Source organism: Camellia sinensis, chromosome 9 (assembly GCF_055761805.1).
Source record: "Camellia sinensis isolate YWXY chromosome 9, ASM5576180v1, whole genome shotgun sequence".
Classification (NCBI taxonomy): domain Eukaryota; kingdom Viridiplantae; phylum Streptophyta; class Magnoliopsida; order Ericales; family Theaceae; genus Camellia; species Camellia sinensis.
This window is the reverse complement of record NC_138969.1, coordinates 74,084,253-74,101,414: the sequence shown is the minus strand read 5'-3', so window position 1 is coordinate 74,101,414 and position 17,162 is coordinate 74,084,253. Positions and strand designations below refer to the sequence as shown.

The following is a 17,162-nucleotide window of genomic DNA, read 5'->3' as shown; positions in this document are numbered from 1 at the left end:
ATCTTATGCTCCCATTTATATATGCAAAATGAGATTTTTAGTGAGAAGCCTTATAATCAATATCTCATATTAATTTTTTTTTAATTTTCTTAATTTTAAACAATTAAGAAAATTTTGATTGGCTAGCTTCCATTTAATTTTTATTTTACAAAATATAAAAAAAATTAAATATAATTATCATATTTTTATTAAATAATATATTATTTTATTTCATACATAACATGGGTGACATGCTAGTATATAATTATCTTCAAGGATAAAAAAGAGTTTGAAAACGGCGTGTTGTGAATCTTACAAAGTCTGTGTTTAAGTTGTTATTTGAATAGGCTATTTTAGTTTTTGACTATATTAGTGGGCTAAAATTTTTATGTTTGGAAAGGTAGTTAGATTTTTTTGTAGTTGGATGTGATATCTGTAAGAGAAAAAGAGAAATGATTATGGATTTGATGTGACATTTTATCTTATTAATTATTTTAGTCTATTTTATTATTTTATAGATTTTAGCCCAAAAAATTAAAAAAAATCTTCACTATAAAATGTAATGAAAAGAAGGTGAAAAATTAAATATCAACTAACCTTTAAATTCTTGGAAAAAAGATAATGAAAGTGGTGGAGTTTTCCTAGCTACATTAATCAAGAAGCTCTTTACACATGATTTAAGTCAACTGTAAGCAATCTCTCTCTCTCGTTCTTTCTCTCTATGCAAGTTGTGCTTGTGAATTGTAATAATTTCTTTATTTGTCTAATTCAAGAAAAATACTTTTAAAAAAAATTATCAGATTTATTACTTTATGTATTTTTTTTAAAGTTCAATTGTTTTAGTATGGAACTTTTTTTATTTACGTTTTTGTAGAAATGAAAACATTCGACTCTGTTTGGTTATGATTTTCAAGATTCCTTTTTCAAAAAATTAATTTTTTTTTACTTTTCATGTTTTTTTTTTAATTTTTATTGAATTTTTTAATATTTTAAATATTTTTTTTAATTTATAAACACACCTAATGTAAATACATTTAAAAAGTATAATATTTGTAAAAAAAATCTTCAAAAAATTCACTGAATACCAAAAAAATATAAAAATTCAGTATATTTTCCGTATTCTTGTATATTTATTAGTTCTTGAAAATATTTTTTTACAAATGTTTTACTTTTTAGATACATCTAAGTAAGGTGCATCTAACAATATAAAAAAAATTGCTTACTAAAAACAAAAAAATACAAAAAATAAAAAAACTCAATTTTCAGAAAATTGAATTCAGAAAATTAAAATCAAACACACGGATTAAAATTTTAAATTTTGAATTTAAGAAGGAAAATAAAAGGGGAAAAATTATTTATATTTATTCATTCTTTTTATGATTTAAAAAGATCTTTAAAATTTAATGCTTACATGATTTAGTACCTTGTTTTAAGGGAAAAATATCTGTTAGTGTTGTCTTCAAGAATCAAAACTAATTACAAAATCAAAAAAAAAAATATTTAATGTGTTTGGTTTGAGTTTTCTGATTTAAGTTTTTTGAAAATTGAGTTTTTTGGTTTTCGTGTTTTTTTTCTTTTTAGTGAATATTTTTAAAATTTCAAACATTTTTTGTTACTTTTTTAAATGCACATTACTTAGATGTATCTAAAAAGTAAAAAATTTGTAAAAAATATTTTAAAAAATTAATAAATACATAAAAATATAAAAAATATACTGAATTATTGTATTTTTTTTTATATTTTTGGTATTAAGTGAATTTTTAAAAGATTTTTTTTACAATTTTTTTTTTACTTTTTAGGTGTATTTATGTTGGGTGCATCTAAAAAGTAAAAAAATTGTTTAAAATATTAAAAAAATTCATTAAAAACAAAAAAACACGAAAAATAAGAAAGTAGAATTTTTTAAAAAGTATTTTTAAAAAAATGGAACCATGCAAGCAAATGATTTTGCATATTAGTATTTATTTATTTTTGATCAGCAAAAAAGGAATACTTTATTGATGAGAAACCATACAGAGTATGAAAAGATACATCAATAAAGAAGAGCTCCAACCTCCTAATTGGTGAGAGACCAACAAAAATAACAAAACCAAAAAAGGCAACAAAACAAATAAAAAAACCAGAGGGAGAAGGACCAAAACTAAACACCAAAATAAACAAAAAGGCTGCTCAACTCCAGCAGTGCAAAAACAATGGAACACCCCATCAGTGCAGAACAGACCCAATCAGTTAAAGACCAGAACAAAGCACCAAATAAACCAGAGAGGTAGCTCAAAGACCAGAATTTTGCTACATCAGATTCTTTCCACCAACATTAGCACTTGTGTAGTTCATCATTTCAGCAACAAAACCAGATTAATCCGCAGAGCTTCAACAAGTCAGCAATTGACTACACACAGAGGCAAATTTGATTCAGATTATATATAACATCTTGCACCGAATAATTAAACCCCTTCAAAGATGAGGAAGCCCACAGAGCAACTCTAGCCTTTATCAGGTCTTCCAATGCATTCCAATTCGGTTGTACCTTATTAAATAAACAATCGTTTCTGCTCTTCCACACTGACCACAAAACTGTTAGCGGTAGTGTCTTCCAGACTGCTTGCATCTTCTTCTTCACTTTTAAACTTGACCATGAAAGAAGTAATCCCTCCGCTGTTCCAGGAATAACCTATTTGTAATTCCACCAGTTCACTAAATTGGCCCACAATCTCCAAATCAAAGGACAATGAAGAAAAACATGATTTACAGACTCCAACTCAGATCTGCAGAACACGCAGAGGGCAGAGACATTTGGACTCAACACTCTAATTCTTTGCAAAAATTCAGAGCATTTAATCCTACCTCTCCACGCTAGCCAACTCAAGAATTGAACCTTAGGAGGGGCTAAATTGTTCCAAATACACTTAGTGACTGTAGAATCTACCCCTTGACTTGCTTCCATCCACTTCCAAATTGATTCCATAGTGAACTCTTTAGACGGATGAGCTAACCAAGAACAAGAATCTACCACCCCTTCATTGAGCGTAGGCACATTCTGCAGGAGATCATTAAGTTTTTGCACTTCCTTCTCTTTCCATGCTAAAAGGGGTCTTCTGAAAACCAGATTCCAGTCTGAATCTGCCACTCTTCTGTGGAAAAAATCAAACACCTTTCCATCTTTGTCAACTGATAATGTGAATAATCTGGGAAAAGACACACTCAGATTTTGGTTGTGACACCACCTATCAGTCCAAAAATGCAGTCTTCTACCATTTCTAACAACTAGCCTGAAATTTTGCAAGAAGAAATCACGCAGAGCAGTATTAACTACAGCCACTGATATTACATCTTGCCAGGTATGCGACAGCCACACTGAACAAGTACATAAGGGGCACCATCCGCCACCTAAACCTCCATACTTACTACATATCACTTGTTTTCCACAAAGCTGCCTCCTCTTTGCCATACCTCTACCACCATTTAACTAGTAGGCACTCATTAACCTAGCTTAGATTTCTCACCCCTAGCCCACCTTTAGTTTTACTTAGACATATCTCCTTCCAGTTAACTAGGTACACTTTTTTCCTGATTTCAGACCCTCCCCAAAGAAAGTTGGCTTGGATTCTGTGTAGTGATTTTGCAATGCCCATTGGCAGCTTGAAGATGGATAGGAAATAAACTGGCAAGCTTGACAGTATGGACTTAATCAAGGTTAATCTTCCAGTAAAAGATAAATACCTTCTCTTCCATGAAGCTAGCTTGCTCTTAAACTTGTCTATCACATGTTTCCATGAAGTCTTTCTCCTTGGATTTGCTCCGAATGGTAGGCCCAGATAACTCATTAGCAACTTTTGACTGCGACAGTTTAGTTTTTTTGCAAAGACCTGGACAATATCATCCTGCAATCCTACCCCACACACCTTACTTTTGTGGAAATTTATTTTGAGTCCAGACATCAACTCAAAACACCTTAAAATTCTTTTCACGGCTACAATTTCCTCCCACTCAGCTTCACAAAAAATAATGGTATCATCGGCAAACTGCAAGTGTGAAAGTTTCAACTCAGTTGGTCCTACAGATACTCCTCTAATCAGGTCCACTTCCTTAGCTCTTTCCATGAGAATATTCAGACCCTCCGCTACAATATTAAAGAGGAAAGGAGAAAGCGGATCTCCTTACCTAAGACCTTTCATGGGAGAAAACTCAGAAGTTGGTGAACCATTTACTAGCATTGAAATTCGAGCTGTGGATATGCAAGTTTTTATCCACCCTACCCATTTCTCTCCAAAACCGAAATTATTCATCATCGAGTACAAGAACTCCCAATTTACGGAGTCATATGCCTTTTCAAAATCCAACTTTAGGATGAGACCTTTCTTCTTTGACCTTTTCCACCAATCCACCACTTCGTTGGCAATTAGAACCCCATCTATAATATGCCTTCCACTAAAAAATGTTGTTTGAACTTCACTAATAACCTTGGGCAAAACTTTGCTCAACCTTCTTGATAAGACTTTAGCTATAATTTTGTATACGGAGCTAATCAAGCTAATTGGCCTATAATCTCCCAACCCCACAGGATTTTTCTTCTTAGGAATTAAGGTAATGAATGAACTATTTATTCCTTTAGCTAGCTTTCCATTAGAATGAAAATCATTCATCAACTGCACAAACTCTCCCTTCATGATGGCCCAGCATTTTTGAATACATTTTAGATTAAAACCGTCTGGCCCCGGAGCTTTATTTCCCTCACAATCTTTAATTGCTTCCTAGATTTCATTCTCCAAAAATTCTGCCTCTAACAATACAGATGAATGAGTTGGACTGATTGAGTCAAAAAGACCTGATAACTTTGGTCTACTCCTCCAATCTTCAGTGAAAAGGTAATTGAAATGACTTGCCACTACCTGTTTAATCATCCCAGGCTCATCATGAATCACACCATTCATAGTAACTGAGTTTAACAAGTTTTTCCTCTGCCTTTTGGTTGCCATTAGGTGAAAAAATCTGGTATTTTTATCCCCATTTTCAGCCCATACCCTTCTAGATTTTTGAAGCCACAACCATTCCTTCTTCTTACTCAAATCCCAAACTAATTTTCTTATTTCTACCCTTCTTTTGATGTCAGCATCCTGTAGAGTCCTTCCTTCAACTATTAAATCCCACTCATGCAGTTTATCCTCTGCTTGTTTCAACTTCTCATCAATGTTGCCAAAAACTTCACAGTTCCACATTTTCAGATGGACTTTCAGGTTTCCTAACTTTTTCAAAAGTCTGTAGCTAGCCCAACCACTAACCTGATATCCTTCCCAACACTTCTTCACTTTTGCTTTGAATTTGGGATGCAAACACCATGCATTAATAAATCGGAATGGTTTTAGGCCCCAATCCCTCTCATCCTCCATAAGGATTATTAGATAGTGATAAGAAATACTTCTAGGCAGTCCCCACTGTTTAAACTTCAATTCTTCCAGCCACCTTGGATCGATTAAAAATCTATCGATTTTACTCTATCTATTTCCATCCATCGTATTACACCAAGTGAACTGTCTGCCTAACATTGGTATATCTACCAACTCTTTTTTTTCAATCAATTCATTAAAATCCTTCATCCCTCTTTCCCTTCTAGAGCACCCTTTTCTTTTGCTCATAAATCTGATTTCATTAAAGTCACCACGTATACACCAAGGGCTTGGGACGGATGGTTTCAATGTTGATAGGGACTCCCAAAGTTGTCTTCTTTTGAGCACATCATTGGGTGCATAAACATTAATAAGAGTACAATTAAAAGTATGATGAACCATACCTGATAAAAGCATGAAGTTCCTGGAGCTGTAACACTCCTTTAGCTCAAAAATTTGTGGATTCCACAAGCATAGCAAACCACTAGCACTTCCTTCTGCACCCACCTCCATGTACTCCAGCTCCACCCAAGGCCATAAGGACTTTACAAAATTATCATCTACTGAGCTTCTCTTTGTCTCCTGCAGCAGAAGGATATCTACCTTCCTCACCCGAACTAAATTTTTTATTTTTGTTCTCTTCTCGGGTCTTCGTAGACCCCTAATATTCCATGATAATAAAATCATAAAAAATCTACACAGCTCCCAAAACCTCCTGCCTTAAGCCCTGACCAGACTTACAGATTTACACTTTCCCCTTCTACTATCTCCATATCTTTCTCTTCGAGTTCAACCAACTTGCCAATCACCTCATTCTCCTTACCTTCATAGTCTAATCCTAGAATTTTCGCAACTTCCATGGTAGCTTGGGCTTCATTTAATAACTTATTTCTCCTCTTGGTGTTAAGACTCTGCTCTATTGACATTGATATAGTAGCTGTTGCTGCTTTGAAGATAGCTCCTTGCTTGAAACAGTTGCTCAGTAGCACACCTTTTTGCTTGATCTTTTTTTTGTACGGTTTTGACCTATTTCACAGATTAACTCCATCCTTATTACATCTATTTACCACTGGTTTAGTGGGCTTTCCCCGCCTTGCTGGATTGTCTTGTTTTGTTACTCTTAACTTGGCTTGTTGTTGAACAAGGGGCCTATGTTGAGTTTGGGCCACACAGTCACTTAAGTTTGAGTGGTCAGTGATGGGCCTATTCTCCTGTACCCCATCCTGAGGCCCTTCCAACACTACCTCTAAGTTTAGTTTAGGTCTTAAACTCTTTGGCCCACTAAGGCTTCTAATAAACCCAAGAGTGCATATATGCCTTTCAACAATTTGAATTTCATTTCTTGGGGTTGCTGTATTCACTAGACTGTCCTCCATACAATCTCCTCTGACTTTTTGATTTCCCATGTCATCCTCTGTTTCTTTTACGGCTGATGCAGATAGCACTCATTACCTTCATCTTTTTCCCCTGCATCACGGTCCACCCTTTCTTGTTCGTCACCGGATACCTCATCTTTTCTGCTCAGCTCTTCCTTCCTTGTGTGTTCATCTTCATCTTCCTCCTTGTTTGTCCCACCATTTTTTGATAGTTGATGTACTTCATCTTGAGCTATAGATCCAGTGACCTCATTCTCCATGCAGACACTTGTGCAATGACATGGCTTTATTGCTGCGGGGGATCTCTTCACATACTCCAACTGGGAATAGGCTTCCATTACATTCAACATTGATCACCGAATTGATGAACTCCAACCTGGAAGTAATAATTCGTACCCTCCCCCACTGAAGAGAATTTTGACTAGTAGTATCATCATCAAATTGGACAACTTTAGCCCACAGCTTGCCAATGTCTCTGAATATATTATCACTCCACAAATTAAATGGTACACCTACATATGTGAGCCATACACACCTTTCTTGTTCAACATACTTGCATTTCTCCTAATCTGTAATAGAATCACACCATTCTAGCATCCACTCTTCTAGCTTGGATCTGGCCTCCCTTTTATGTTGCTGGGACTTGAAAGTTAGCACTGCTAACCTTCCTTCTCCTTCTCTGACTCTTACTTCCTCCATACCTCTTCTACCGACCTCCTTTTAAAACTCATTAAAGGAGAGGAAAGATTTCAACTTCACTATTACACTGTCATAAAGCCACCCATTACCGTCTTCAAAGGCCTTTACAACCAACTTCATCTTCTCATTACTGCCACCACTCAGGACTACTTCTGCAAAAGATCTTCGATCTATACTATCCATCCCTCTTTGCCCAAGTCTCCTCTGTGGGTGCTGTACCATCGTGCCGTCTCATCTGTTTGTCATTACATGTTGCTTAAACTCTCCTTTTTTGAACTCTACTTTCTTCACTCTTAGGGCCTTATTATCACACCATAAGCCATCAGCCTTCAGCACTACCATTTCAGCAGCCATCTTGCAATCATATCTCACAAAACCAAACCTCGACCCTGTCGCTTTTCGTCTTTTTGACGGGATGAAGGCATCCTTAACTACACCAAACTTATTAAACAGAGTTAACAAGCTCTTTGGAGTCATTGAGTTTGGGATGTCATCCACAAAGATAGTAAACAAGCCATTATCCACTGATCTACTATTTTGGTTAGCCACTCGTCTTCTTCTTAGCACCGGATTTCATCCTCCAACCTCCATTAGACCTCTCTCTTATCATCTAACGGTCACTATATGGTCAAATAAAAATATTGCATATTAGTATTTATAAAGAATATCATTTACTTGAAAAAACTTTTTTACTCATATACTGAAAAGAAGTAATTTCTCCTCGTTTTAATCCTCTCTACCAACGATATGAGGGCCTAAAATGGGTGTAAAAGTGGTGTGTGCTTATCTTTATTCACATTAGATTGATTGGGCTTTTTTAGATTCATGTTTTCTATTATTTTTATTGCTATTGGTTGTGAACTTGTAATGGCTAGCGTGTTGTACAATTAAAAATGAAAAAAAAAAAAAATCATTTTTGCATTCATTCTAGATTATTCTTGTAACCAAGCACTTTCTTTTCCTTTATTGCTTTGCTTGCTCATAAGGAGATTTAAAGCTTGAGCTCTTTGAGGAGAGTCTCCCTGTGAGGTGCCTACGCCACCTGCACCAAAGAAGGAACTATAAGTAAAAGGTAAAAGTATCATAAAAATGAGAAAAGAAAAGAAGTAGCAGTGCATACTTTTCTTCAAAGTAGTTCGAGTAACTCTAGTAGGAGGTGAGACAGCAGAAGCAGACTTTGTAGTAGCCACAGTAGGAATTGGGGTAACACATGAGCAGTAGAGGAAGTAACCACTCTAGTCCCTTTAGACTTGGCTTGACGCACGTCTAGTACCATTAATAGATCTTGAGGAGAAATGGCCAAGTGCACCTCCATATTGGCCATCCACCAGTTCTAGTACCTTTTCAATGTATTGCTTTGAGGTATGAAGGGTAGGTACTCAAAATCAATTAGATCTTGGATAAATTTGAAAGTTACTTCTTCCAATCTGGATCTTGGAACCTTCAAATCTCTGCTGGCAAGGTTTAAATTAGACTGACTGCAGAGAGGGATAGGGACCCGCTGTGAGAGTCCAAATTACCTAGCAAATTAGGTAGGACAATAGAGCTCAGAGATGCGCTTATAAGCTCTGGGGTTGATAGTACCAATGAATAGTTTCCTGAGGATCAAAATAGAAGCCCACATGTTTTTGTGCTGAAGCGTAGAACAGGACCTATCATTCAAAAAGGTCCTCAGTCAAGCTGAGCCAATATTGGTAGCTTCGAAGGGGCAGAAGGTGTGAGAAAAAGGGGAAGCTAGGAGTTGGTGAAAGAAAGAAAAGTAGAAGGCGAAGTTGGAAGGATAAAGTGAAATATTGGCTCACTTCATACCATAAGTGGTAGGGTTTGGTACCAAGAATTTTAAGTATTTAGACTGCAAATCAGTGAAATAGACAAAAAGTCAGAGTTGGAGTATCCAAAATAGGCCTCCTTAATTGGCATCCATGGGTTTTTCACAAAAGAGGGAACAAGCTCTATAAACATGCCCCAAAACATATGGAGCTAAAGCCACATTTCTTTGTAAAACAAAGGCTTTGGCAAGAAGGGCAAACTCAGGTATGATCCTTTTAGAAGAAGTACAGAAAAGGAATTTGCAAAGCCAATATAATAAAAAAGAGAAAAATTCCCTATAAGTTACAGGGCCTTCTCTTTTGTTTTCAACCTTGACAAAGTCACCATAGGATGAGTTCAGATGGGGAAGAGAAAAGGGGGTTTTGAGGTCAGGATAGTCTGGACCGATAGGGGTACCAATAGGGGATAATCCTAATAGATGACAGATGTCAAGGACGGTAGGAGCCATCATCCCACATCTAAATTGGCAGAAATTAAAAAGCAGAATTCCAAAAACAAAGAGCAACTGGTATTAAAAATGGGTCTTCTGAAATGGTGAACCTGGACAATTAAAGGGCGTCAAAGAGGCGAAGCTCCTGAAGATCCAGTGTCCTAGCAAAGACGACCTGATCATACCATTCCTCCCACTCTGGTCTTACTGTGGGCCAGCAGCGATGGGGTCGGTTTATCCTCCAACTTCCCCAATCAAGACTGCCTTCATAAAGGAGGTAACGATCCTCCAGATGCGGGTACAGAGCTGGAAGCTCAGTGGGAATCTCCTTAAAAATGGACCCAAGCACGTATTCTTGTTGTTTATGGCGACGGGAAATGAAGATGTGCCCGTCGATAGCATTTTTCTCATCAACCTTGTATTTCTCACACTCTGCAACAATGATTCTTTTTAAGGCTACAGATGGACTCACACGCTCCACGACTGGTATTTTCAAGGAGGAAGAAGCCATTGACAGGAGTTTTTTCAGAAGACAAAATTGAGAAAGAGGGTAAGGAAAAGGAGAAGTCAATAGAGATGAAGGGTTTATATGTTGGGCGAACAAGTGAATAAAAAGCACGAAATAAAAGGGTTTTAAACCTTTATGTCTGAAAAATACCTAATCATTTTAAATGGGTAGAATTCATAAAGAAGTACTGAATGTACGGATGCAAAAAGTCTCTCTCAATGTTGATAATTTGGGAAGGAAACGTATCTCAAATACTAATATTGGCTTCGAAATAAAATATTTGGCTTCGAAGCCAAGCTTTGGTGCCAAAATCAGGTGACAAACATTCAGCTAGGGCTTCGAAAGTAGGAAGTTGACTTTGAAGCACATTTCACACCTAAGAGTACAGAAGTGCCCAGGTATTTGTTTACTTCAAAAGGATTAAAGACCTACTTTTAGGTTTCTTGTTGAAAGTAAAATCCTTCGAAGTAAAGTTTGAAATATTCTACAGTTAGAATTTATTTGTTCTAGTCTTCGAAGTGACATAAAACCAATATTTAATTAAGCAGTGAAGAATACAAAGGGAATTACTTTTTCTTAGAATAAAACAGTGCAATCCTTAAAGGAAGTTTCTATACTTCAGAAAATGTTGACTGTTTGTTTGAAGCAAAAATAGTTGATTCGAAACTGTTGATTGTGTTAACCATATGATTAGGAAAAGAAGACCTAAGGCAAAGGTTTTCAATTACATTCCATATGTTGGTGAATTTCAAATTAGGTCTTTAGTATTCCATTGGATATGTTCAAATTAGGTTTCGAATGACAAAATTGGTGAATTTGAAGCTCTGATTTTGTTTATTTTGGATAAATAGAATGAAATCAAACCATGCCAAACAAAGAAAGAAAAGTCTAGCTTTATTAAAATGAAAGTAATTACATCAGAAAGCCTTTTTGGCTGCATAATCAATTTCATAAAAATAAGTAATAGAGAAAATGACAAGGTCATGGAACTTGTTCCAACAATGGTCAATGAATTTATGTTCCTTTTTTATTCTGTCTTCTATCTTCTCCAAGCTAAGTTGCTGAAGCTGATATGCCCTTATTTAATGAAAAAGTTGTTCGGCTTTTATTTCTAACTCTGTTTCCTTCAATCCTTGTTCTATCTCATCCATATCCAAGTCATCCTAGTATGCAGAGTCTTTATTCTTGAAGTCATTATATTCATCGATAAGGTTCTTTGCTTCATACTAGGTGTGAATTCGATGGGCTGAGATGTTGTCCAAAGATTGAGTGGTGGCCACAGAAGTTTGGTGCCAATAGAGAAGCAGTGGGAGTTGATCCAAAAACTTCTGAAGCTCTACTTGGGCAGTAGGATTGAGGACATGACTTCGGGTCATAACGTCACAAGCCCAACGAAAGTTCTTAAGAGGAGCATCACCCTCAAGAACATTAAAGGGCAAGTGAGAAAAGGCCGCAAGTAGAAGCTGAGCTTGATATCGCTCAAATATAGTAGGGGGAGTTAGAGGTTCATACAAAGGAAGCAACTGATTCTCAAAGAGAGTAAGTCTCAGTTCTTCTACCCAATGAGGGTTTTGCGAAAGAGGAGGTGCAGGAGGATCCATCTCAAAAGAAGAAGGGATTTGGGGGTTGTTTACGCATGCAAGCCAATTAGAAGAGCAAAATTTTGCCCTCTGGGCTAAGAATGACGAGCTGTACCCTTGTGCTTCCTCTGGACAACGAGTGGCTTACACAATCTTCATAGGCACAGAGAGGATGTGTACCATGCTATGAGTAAGTTGTCTTTCAAACTGCGTCGGCGATCAATGGATACATATGGGTAAACCACCGAAACTCTTAGCGAAAGGAGGGAAAGATGGAAGATCAGCAAATTCGACGAAGTGATGATTAATGCGTACTCTCAGCCTGGATTCCTCAAGTTCTGACTAGCCTCCCCAGCCAGAAGTCTTAGAAAAAGAAGAAGAAGTAGAAGAAGAAGAAGAAGCTGCAGCCTCATCCCATGCAGAAGGTTTTTGGTTAGAAGAAGAGCTTCTAATATCCATGTTTGCAAAGTTTTGGGCTAAAGAATTATGAACAATAGGTTCGTGATCCAAAGGTCGATAGTTTGCAAAAAATTCCATGACTTGAATATAAGGAGATGGATAGGTGTGGCTAATAAATGCATGAAAATTCTTTCGAGGGCAAACATCATTATCTAACAAATCCTCATATGCTCGATCTATGTCAAAGAAAGTTTGTTTGGCCATGCGAGCTTTATCAGTCCTTTCGAATGCTCCGATAGTGGGAAATGTTTAAGGCGTAGAAAAGAATTTAATGTAGTCGGTTGTAGTTCTAAGAAGATGTGAAACCCATGCACGTCCTAGGACGTGGGTGAAGTGTTTTGATTCACTAATATCACCAAATATTGGGTATATTAGTGCGGGGGGTAGTGTTGGCTGTATAAATTGTATAAGCCAATTACGATTCAACACGTGACATGAGGATGACAATTTGGGAAGGTAATATAAATCACCAACCATAATTAGACACGTGGCAACCCATACTGGTAATAATGGGTCTGCATAGCACTGGAATGATCGAGGGATATAAGGTGATGCGGCCTAACGGTTACTCACAAGGTTTAAATTCAAAATCATGAGGGAAGCCTAACTGCAAACATGGTGCAGTGGAGCTAACTGTGAGAGAGCATGATCAGTGATCATGAAGGGATGTTTCGGTGGTTAAAAGCCCGTTTCGACGGTTAAAAGCCCGTTTCGACGGTTATCATTGAGAATTATAAATAACAGAAAAAGGCCCCAGAAAGAAGGACCCAGACTTAGATCCAGAAACCAATTTTTATGTACTTTATTGTCCTTCCAGTTTTTTACATTTCTTGTTTTTTACATTTCTGCACTTCAAATTCTTGCATTATACTTTATTCATAGGAGTAGTTTTGAATAGCTTGTTGCTGTAAACCTCTACAAGGTTGGATCAGATCATCGTAAGTTTTTCATTTTTACTTAATGAAATGCTGTAATTGTTCTTCATTTAATTGTTGTTTACTAAACTCCTAAATAAGGCACCAGTAAAAGTCCTCTTTATTGAGGCTGAAAGAACTGAAACACAATCGTCTGATAATTGGTTAGCAATTAATTTTCTGTAAGGACTGATTGATCATTGCTGGCACGTTTAAAATTACAATACTAACCTTCGAAAGCCAAAAAAACCAATACATACCCTATTAACAATGAAGCCAATCAAACTGTTGAGATTGGACCCAAGTCCACAGAAGTTTTTATGGTTTTCATGGCTTCGAACCTGGGCTCCTTATATTGGAACTTGAGTCCAGCATAGAGCTTCCTGTAGCCCTCGAACACGAATTTAGGGTAAACTTGATTCTGCTCTTCTTTTTTTTTCTGCCTGGATTGTAAAATGAAGCTATCGACATTCTGTTTCCATCCACCTGAGCAATCACCTGGTGCATCACACTCTTGTATTTGCCATTTGTGATTACCTGTAAATTGCACAATCAACATAGTTAACCATTTTATCAGTACATTTTTTTGAATGATGCAATGGGTAAAAACCATGTTAGTTGGGCTGGAGAGGTGTTGCAGCCAGGTGGCTCGTTATATAAGTATCACTTTAACAATTAAATTGTTCATTTTGTAGAGTTGTGTGTAGTAAATTATGCATGAATTTTTTTTAAAAAAATTAATTTGTTTTTCATAGCAACATGTCAAACATAATTTTAAAATAGACTACTCATTTTTTAATACAAATATAAAATTATATGACTATAAATATCTAAAGTAAATCTACAATCCTAGTTTGGCTCAAATATGTGAAGTGTGGATGAGATTGAATTGATGTGTTGTGTGATGCGTACATTGAATAATTTGGATCTCACACATATATTTCTAGATAACAATTATGGTTTTGCAGTATTACTGATAAATATCATACCAATCTAAATTTTTTCGATCATAATGTGTACATAAAACCCTGCAAAATAAACTGTTCATATCAAATCCCATGGACACTAACAACACTTCTCCAATCCAACAGTGGAGCGGAGAGAATCTTTTCCCCTTTCCTAGATATATAAACTTTGTATTGGTAAGCTATTTTCTTAACAAAAACAAAAATAACATGAAAATGATAAAAAGTTTAAAATCTGTCATTATTTTTGATTCTGAAAACATGAAAATCAAAAAGAGAGAAAATGAAAACAACCAAAAAAAGTGTTTTGCGTTTAGTAGTAGTGGTTAGAACATTACAAAACCTCAAGTTGGTCACCAATGTTGATAACAATGGAGTGTTTCGAGAGGGGGAGGGGGGGGACATCAATCCATTCGCCATCCTTGAGCAGCCGGAGTCCACTGACCTTGTCATCTTGGAAGAGGAGAATGATGCCGCCGGCATCAGTGTGGGCTCGGAGGCCCTTGATGAGCTCTGGATGGGGGCATGGAGGATAGCTGCTCACCTTGGTGCCAAAGGTTGGACCTTGGGAGCCATAAAAAGCCTTCTTCATGTACCCTTTCTCTAGCCCAAGATTTTCGCATAGCAAGTCCAGAAGCTGCTCTGCCAGTTGTTCTAGTTTCAAAGCAAATTCCTTCATTGCCTTCCTGTTACCAACCTCTCACAAAACAACAATCTATGTGTAAGCCAAGGAAAAGGAATGCATACATAAACAAAGTACAAACAATAGTGCTATACGCATAAAATAAAAAAAATAAAAAATGTCGTGTATGATTTAGGTTTATTTTAAATATCACCTATACCGTTGACCGTTGGAATCTTCCAACTGCGTGATTTCGAAGTGTGCGACTTTTCGCTTGTACTAACTTAGTTGGGAGGGGTGTTGTTTGCTATGATGTGATGCTTTTTGCATGCCTTTTCTTTGTTGATCTTAACTCATGCTGTAGTTTTTTCACCAATAAAGTCCTTTTATTCATAAAAGAAATTTTTTAAAAAAAATACTTAAGATAAATCTTAACCACCAAATATTATATTTTCTTTACATTTTTTTTCTATGTTTCAATTATGTGTAACTATCCTTTCTCATAAACGAAACATTAGTCCCTGGAGCTGTTTGGCATTGATTTTTTTTTTTTCTATTTTCTGTTTTTATTTTCCAAAAACAAAGCAAACCATTTCTTGAAAAAAATAAATAAATTCAATAAACAACATCCTTTAGAAATTATAAAAACAGAAGTTTCAAATATTCAGAAACGCTTTTTAAGTAAATGAAAATGATATAAAATGAGCGGTATTTCAAACTTTTCATTATTTTTTGTTTTTTAAAATACAAAAAGTGATTTACATAGCTAACTATATATAGTAGCATGAACGAAACCCTTTGGCCACTAAGTTTCTCTTTTCAGAGGAGATTTAGGTTCCATTCTTAGAAGTGTAATTGGGAGGGTTAGATTTTCTCACAAGGTGTGTGGGTGTGAGTTTTAACACCCCCAAATGCTAACATAACATTTAATCACTAATCAAAAAAATATAGTAGCGTGAGAGAGAGAGAGAGAGAGAAATTTGATGATATGATATATGAACCTATAATCATCTTGAAGATCAGGGATTTCAGAGATGTTGGAAACAGGAAGATGGCAGAAGAAAAAGGTGCTTTCCCAGTCCAAGTCATTGATTTCAGATTGAACAGTCTCCAGACCCTTGCTTTCCACCATTTCTTTGAGCCTTTGTTCCAGGCACTTCTTGTAGTGCTCCTTTGTTAGACTCTCCACTGTGTCCATAAGCTCATGGGACATACCATGATTCACCAACTTTTTTTTTTTTATCAGCAAAAAGAAGCTTTATTGATGTAAATTAGCACAAGGTACAAAAACAATACACCAATAAAGAGAAGAGGAGTGCAGGAGCATCACAATGAGCTGAATGATTCACCAACTTCATAAACCCAAAAAGAAAAAAAAAGGGTAAATGAGCAAAAATCTCAAAACTATCCACTCCATTTGGTTTGGAATTTTCAAAAATAATTTTTTAAATTTTTTTTTTAGTGATTTTTTAAAATATTTTAATTTTTTATTATTATTATTATTATTATTATTATTATTATTATTATTATTATTATTTTTACATTTTGGATCCAATTAATTTAGATATACTTAAAAAGTATAAAATTTGTATAAAAACCTTTTAAAAAAAATGCAAACAAATTTGAAAATGTATTAAATTTTCATATTTTTGTATTTGGTAATTTTTTAAGTTTTTTTCTTACAAATATTATACTTTTTAAGTATATTTAAATTAGGTGTATCTGTAAAAATAAAAAATTTACGTAAAATTTAAAAAAAATTTAGTAAAAAAAAAAAAAAAATTGAGTTCCGATATGGAGCCCGAAAATAGCTCCCCCAAATGCCCCGAAAATGAAAAAGATGAGAAGAAGAAGAAGGAAGAAGAGAAGGAAGAAGAGAAAGGACTGGAGGGGGCCATATCAACCGAGCGAAGGCAGAGGCAGAGGCGGGGCCGGAGGCGACGGCGGTGGGCTGCGACGATCGCGGTGCTGCGACGATCGACGATCGGCGGTGGCGAGGCACAGGAGGGGGCCCTTCTCTCCTCTCCTCCTCTTCTCTCTTTCTCTTCTCGTTCTCTCCCTCTCCCTCTTCTCTCTTTCTCTCCCTCTTCTTCACTGCGACGAAAATGAAAAATGGAAAAACGACTGGAAAAATGGCAGAAAAAAAGGAAAAAAAAAAAACAACTAATGCCCAAAACGACGTCGTTTTGGGCATTAGGGACATTCGGTGCAAAAAGTTTCGAGGCACTAATCATTTTTCAAAAAATTTATTAAAAATAAAAAGCTCAATTTTATGACAACTCCGCTACGTAGCCCGAAAGTTTCTGACTCGAGTGGCCCAAATTTGATTTCCTATCTGTTGTGTGCGTCTGCTCCAATACAGTTCCGATTCGTAACTCGAAAAACATGGCTCGAAAATGGCTCGAGAGTGAAACGA

The 17,162-nt window shown here is 36.0% G+C and overlaps 1 protein-coding gene and 1 pseudogene across 1 annotated transcript; both read right to left on the bottom strand.

Annotated features, from left to right (window-relative positions):
- Positions 1–4,730: 4,730 nt before the first annotated feature.
- LOC145799544 (uncharacterized) lies at positions 4,731–5,366 on the bottom strand. Its single transcript, XM_082889136.1, has one exon. The coding sequence runs from the start codon at positions 5,364–5,366 to the stop codon at positions 4,731–4,733; it is 636 nt and encodes a 211-aa protein (XP_082745262.1).
- Positions 5,367–13,370: 8,004 nt separating this feature from the next.
- LOC145798657 (1-aminocyclopropane-1-carboxylate oxidase-like) lies at positions 13,371–15,967 on the bottom strand (annotated as a pseudogene).
- Positions 15,968–17,162: the final 1,195 nt, after the last annotated feature.